Here is a 6986-nt window from a genome sequence, read left to right on the forward strand (position 1 = left end):
ACACAGACACTCACCACCACTCACCACACACACTCACCACACACACTCACCACACAGACTCACCACACAGACTCACCACACAGACTCACCACCACTCACCACACACACTCACCACACACACTCACCACACACACTCACCACACAGACTCACCACACAGACTCACCACACAGACACTCACCACAACTCACCACACACACTCACCACACACACTCACCACACAGACTCACCACACAGACTCACCACACAGACTCACCACTCACCACCACTCACCACACAGACACTCACCACCACTCACCACACACACTCACCACACAGACTCACCACACAGACTCACCACTCACCACCACTCACCACACAGACACTCACCACCACTCACCACTCACACTCACCACACAGACTCACCACACAGACTCACCACCACTCACCACACAGACACTCACCACCACTCACCACACACACTCACCACACAGACTCACCACACAGACTCACCACTCACCACCACTCACCACACAGACACTCACCACCACTCACCACTCACACTCACCACACTCACCACACAGACTCACCACACAGACTCACCACTCACCACCACTCACCACACAGACACTCACCACCACTCACCACCACTCACCACACACACTCACCACACAGACTCACCACACAGACTCACCACACAGACTCACCACTCACCACACAGACTCACCACTGACAGACTCACCACACACAGACTCACCACCACTCACCACACAGACTCACCACTCACCACACAGACTCACCACCACCACCACACTCACCACACACACTCACCACTCACCACACAGACACTCACCACCACTCACCACACACACTCACCACACAGACTCACCACACAGACTCACCACACAGACTCACCACACAGACTCACCACTCACCACCACTCACCACACACACTCACCACACACAGACTCACCACCACACACAGACTCACCACTCACCACCACTCACCACACAGACACTCACCACCACTCACCACACACACTCACCACACAGACTCACCACACAGACTCACCACTCACCACCACTCACCACACAGACTCACCACACACAGACTCACCACCACTCACCACACACACTCACCACTCACCACACAGACTCACACACACAGACTCACCACACACACACTCACCACCACACACACACAGACTCACCACACAGACTCACCACACAGACTCACCACCACTCACCACACACACACACACAGACTCACCACACAGACTCACCACACACACTCACCACACACACACAGACTCACCACACAGACTCACCACACACACACAGACTCACCACACACACACAGACTCACCACACACACAGACTCACCACACACACTCACCACACACACACAGACTCACTACTCACCACACAGACTCACCACTCACCACACAGACTCACCACTCACCACACAGACTCACCACCACCACCACACTCACCACACACACTCACCACTCACCACCACACACACACAGACTCACCACACAGACTCACCGATGATGTTGGGCACGAACAGGAAGACATTTTCCGTGCTCGCTGCCTGCGACTTCAGCTTCTCCATCGCCGCCACTCGGCAAAGAGGAAGTTTCTTTTTTTAAATAAATTTTTGTAAAATTATTTCCCTCCAAATTTCTCCCTAAACGCGATTTTATTGCTTACAAAGCGGGCGGGTGATGCGCGGTGACGTCACTCGGTTAGGAAGCGATGACGTCATCCGGCCACGGGCTCGTGGGATGACGTCACTCGGTTAGGAAGAGATGACGTCACTCGGAACGGACTCGCGGGATGACGTCGCTCGGTTAGGACACGATGACGTCACTCGGTTTAGGATAAGATGACGTCACTCGGACCGGACTCGCGGGATGACGTCGCTCGGTTAGGAAGCGATGACGTCACTCGGCCCCGAGCTCGCGGGATGACGTCACACTCGGTTCGGAAGCGACGACATCATTTTTGATATGGGAGCCGATGACGTCACTCGGTCGGGGTTGCAAGACGAAGTCACTCGGTTAGGAAGCAATGACGTCACTCGGCCCCTGGCTCGCGGGATGACGTCACACTCGGTTCAAAAGCGACGACGTCACTTTTGATATGGCAGTCGATGACGTCACTCGGCTTTGTGCGATGGTTTGACGTCACTCGGACTGGGCGGCGGTGACGTCGCGTTGCATGGGGGAGACGATGACGTCACTCGGGTGCGGATATGACGTCACGCGATATCGCCTCGCGTCATCCACGATATATCGCGATATCGCTTCGCATCATCCACGATATATCGCGATATCGCTTCGTGTCATCCACGATATATCGCGATATCGCTTCGTATCATCCACGATATATCGCGATATCGCTTCGCGTCATCCACGATATATCGCGATATCGCTTCGCATCATCCACGATATATCGCGATATCCCTTCGTGTCATCCACGATATATCGCGATATCGCTTCGCGTCATCCACGATATATCGCGATATCGCGTCGTGTCATCCACGATATATCGCGATATCGCTTCGTATCATCCACGATATATCGCGATATCGCTTCGCATCATCCACGATATATCGCGATATCGCTTCGTATCATCCACGATATATCGCGATATCGCTTCGTATCATCCACGATATATCGCGATATCGCTTCGTGTCATCCACGATATATCGCGATATCGCTTCGTATCATCCACGATATATCGCGATATCGCTTCGTGTCATCCACGATATATCGCGATATCGCTTCGCGTCATCCACGATATATCGCGATATCGCGTCGCATCATCCACGATATATCGCGATATCGCTTCGCATCATCCACGATATATCGCGATATCGCTTCGTATCATCCACGATATATCGCGATATCGCTTCGCGTCATCCACGATTATCGCGATATCGCTTCGCGTCATCCACGATATATCGCGATATCGCTTCGTATCATCCACGATTATCGCGATATCGCTTCACGTCATCCACGATTATCGCGATATTGCTTCGTATCATCCACGATTATCGCGATATCGCTTCGTGCCATCCACGATTATCGCGATATCGCTTCGTGCCATCCACGATTATCACGATATCGCTTCGTGCCATCCACGATATATCGCGATATCGCTTCGCGTCATCCACGATTATCGCGATATCGCTTCGTATCATCCACGATATATCGCGATATCGCTTCGTGCCATCCACGATATATCGCGATATCGCTTCGCATCATCCACGATATATCGCGATATCGCTTCGTGCCATCCACGATATATCGCGATATCGCCTCGTATCATCCACGATATATCGCGATATCGCCTCGTATCATCTACGATATATCGCGATATCGCTTCGTGCCATCCACGATATATCGCGATATCGCTTCGTATCATCCACGATATATCGCGATATCGCTTCGCATCATCCACGATATATCGCGATATCGCTTCGTGCCATCCACGATATATCGCGATATCGCCACGTATCATCCACGATATATCGCGATATCGCCTCGTATCATCCACGATATATCGCGATATCGCTTCGCATCATCCACGATATATCGCGATATCGCTTCGTATCATCCACGATATATCGCGATATCGCTTCGTATCATCCACGATATATCGCGATATCGCTTCGCATCATCCACGATATATCGCGATATCGCTTCGCATCATCCACGATTATCGCGATATCGCTTCGCATCATCCACGATATATCGCGATATCGCTTCGTATCATCCACGATTATCGCGATATCGCTTCGCGCCATCCACGATTATCGCGATATCGCTTCGTATCATCCACGATATATCGCGATATCGATTCGTATCATCCACGATTATCGCGATATCGCTTCGCGTCATCCACGATATATCGCGATATCGCTTCGCGTCATCCACGATATATCGCGATATCGCCTCGTATCATCCACGATATATCGCGATATCGCTTCGCGTCATCCACGATATATCGCGATATCGCCTCGTATCATCCACGATATATCGCGATATCGCTTCGCATCATCCACGATATATCGCGATATCGCTTCGTATCATCCACGATATATCGCGATTTCGCTTCGCATCATCCACGATTATCGCGATATCGCTTCGCGTCATCCACGATATATCGCGATATCGCTTCGCGTCATCCACGATATATCGCGATATCGATTCGTATTATCCACGATTATCGCGATATCGCTTCGCGTCATCCACGATATATCGCGATATCGCTTCGCGTCATCCACGATATATCGCGATATCGCCTCGTATCATCCACGATATATCGCGATATCGCTTCGCGTCATCCACGATATATCGCGATATCGCCTCGAATCATCCACGATATATCGCGATATCGCTTCGCATCATCCACGATATATCGCGATATCGCTTCGTATCATCCACGATATATCGCGATATCGCTCCGCATCATCCACGATTATCGCGATATCGCTTCGCGTCATCCACGATATATCGCGATATCGCTTCGCGTCATCCACGATATATCGCGATATCGATTCGTATTATCCACGATTATCGCGATATCGCTTCGCGTCATCCACGATATATCGCGATATCGCTTCGCGTCATCCACGATATATCGCGATATCGCTTCGCGTCATCCACGATATATCGCGATATCGCCTCGTATCATCCACGATATATCGCGATATCGCTTCGCGTCATCCACGATATATCGCGATATCGCCTCGTATCATCCACGACATATCGCGATATCGCTTCGCGTCATCCACGATATATCGCGATATCGCCTCGTATCATCCACGATATATCGCGATATCGCTTCGCATCATCCACGATATATCGCGATATCGCCTCGTATCATCCATGATATATCGCGATATCGCTTCGCATCATCCACAATATATCGCGATATCGCCTCGTATCATCCACGATATATCGCGATATCGCTTCGCATCATCCACGATATATCGCGATATCGCCTCGTATCATCCACGATATATCGCGATATCGCCTCGTATCATCCACGATATATCTATATTACTATATTTTGCTACTGGTAAAGGAGATGTCTCATAGTGTGAATGCTTAACTCCGAGCTGGGTGGGTGAGTGGGTGAGTGAGTGAGTGGGTGAGTGGGCGAGTGAGTGGGTGAGTGAGTTCGTGAGTGGGTGAGTGAGTAGCTGAATTAGTGGGTGGGTGAGTGGGTGGGTGAGTTCGTGAGTGGGTGAGTGGGTGGGTGAGTGGGTGAGTTCGTGAGTGGGTGAGTGGGTGAGTGAGTTCGTGAGTGGGTGAGTGAGTAGCTGAATTAGTGGGTGGGTGGGTGAGTGAGTGAGTTCGTGAGTGGGTGAGTGGGTGGGTGAGTGGGTGAGTTCGTGAGTGGGTGAGTGGGTGGGTGAGTGGGTGAGTTCGTGAGTGGGTGAGTGGGTGAGTGAGTTCGTGAGTGGGTGAGTGAGTAGCTGAATTAGTGGGTGGGTGGGTGAGTGGGTGGGTGAGTTCGTGAGTGGGTGAGTGGGTGAGTGAGTTCGTGAGTGGGTGAGTGGGTGACTGAGTGGGTGAGTTCGTGAGTGGGTGAGTGGGTGGGTGAGTGGGTGAGTTCGTGAGTGGGTGAGTGAGTGGGTGAGTGGGTGAGTTCGTGAGTGGGTGAGTGAGTGGGTGAGTGAGTGGGTGAGTGAGTTCGTGAGTGGGTGAGTGAGTGGGTGAGTGGGTGAGTGGGTGAGTGGGTGAGTTCGTGAGTGGGTGAGTGGGTGGGTGAGTGAGTTCGTGAGTGGGTGAGTGGGTGGGTGAGTGGGTGAGTTCGTGAGTGGGTGAGTGGGTGGGTGAGTGGGTGAGTTCGTGAGTGGGTGAGTGGGTGAGTGAGTTCGTGAGTGGGTGAGTGAGTAGCTGAATTAGTGGGTGGGTGGGTGAGTGGGTGGGTGAGTTCGTGAGTGGGTGAGTGGGTGAGTGAGTTCGTGAGTGGGTGAGTGGGTGACTGAGTGGGTGAGTTCGTGAGTGGGTGAGTGGGTGGGTGAGTGGGTGAGTTCGTGAGTGGGTGAGTGGGTGAGTGGGTGAGTTCGTTCGTGAGTGGGTGGATGAGTGAGTTCGTGAGCGGGTGAGTGGGTGAGTGAGTGAGTGGGTGGGTGAGTGGGTGGGTGAGTGAGCGGGTGAGTGAGTGGGTGAGTGGGTGAGTGAGTGAGTGAGTGAGTGAGTGGGTGGGTGAGTGAGTGGGTGGGTGAGTGAGTGAGTGAGTGGGTGAGTGAGTGAGTGAGTGAGTGAGTGAGTGAGTGAGTGAGTGAGTGAGTGAGTGGGTGAGTGAGTGAGTGGGTGAGTGAGTGGGTGGGTGGGTGAGTGGGTGAGTGAGTTCGTGAGTGGGTGAGTGAGTGGGAGAGTGGGTGAGTGAGTTCGTGAGTGGGTGAGTGAGTGGGTGAGTGAGTGGGTGAGTGGGTGAGTGGGTGGGTGAGTGGGTGAGTGAGTTCGTGAGTGGGTGAGTGAGTTCGTGAGTGGGTGAGTGGGTGAGTTCGTGAGTGGGTGAGTGGGTGAGTGAGTAGCTGAGTGCATGGGTGGGTGAGTGAGTTCGTGAGTGGGTGAGTGAGTGGGTGACTGAGTGGGTGAGTGAGTGAGTTCGTGAATGGGTGAGTGGGTGAGTGAGTTCGTGAGTGGGTGAGTGGGTGAGTTCGTGAGTGGGTGAGTGTGTGGGTGAGTGAGTTCGTGAGTGGGTGGATGAGTGAGTGGGTGAGTGGGTGGGTGGGTGGGTGAGTGAGTTCGTGAGTGGGTGGGTGAGTGAGTGGGTGAGTGAGTGGGTGAGTGAGTGGGTTCGTGAGTGGGTGAGTGGGTGGGTGGGTGGATGAGTGAGTGGGTGAGTGAGTTCGTGAGTGGGTGAGTAGCTGAATTAGTGGGTGGGTGAGTGGGTGGATGAGTGAGTGAGTTCGTGAGTGGGTGGGTGAGTGAGTGGGTAAGTGGGTGAGTGTGTGGGTGAGTGAGTTCGTGAGTGGGTGGGT

At 52.6% G+C, this 6986-nt stretch overlaps 1 protein-coding gene across 1 annotated transcript in view; it reads right to left on the reverse strand.

Moving 5' to 3' along the window:
* Positions 1-1741, reverse strand: part of CDIPT (CDP-diacylglycerol--inositol 3-phosphatidyltransferase) — a 28861-nt gene extending 27120 nt beyond the window's left edge. The window contains exon 1 of the mRNA XM_078884959.1: positions 1526-1741. Within this exon, the coding sequence (XP_078741085.1) occupies positions 1526-1592 (67 nt within the window). The 5' untranslated portion in view covers positions 1593-1741. The remainder of the gene's footprint in view (positions 1-1525) is intronic.
* Between the last annotated feature and the right edge of the window lie 5245 nt (positions 1742-6986).

The sequence above is a fragment of the Lampetra fluviatilis genome, unplaced genomic scaffold, assembly GCF_964198595.1.
Source record: "Lampetra fluviatilis unplaced genomic scaffold, kcLamFluv1.1 SCAFFOLD_654, whole genome shotgun sequence".
In the NCBI taxonomy this organism is placed as follows: Eukaryota; Metazoa; Chordata; class Hyperoartia; order Petromyzontiformes; family Petromyzontidae; genus Lampetra; species Lampetra fluviatilis.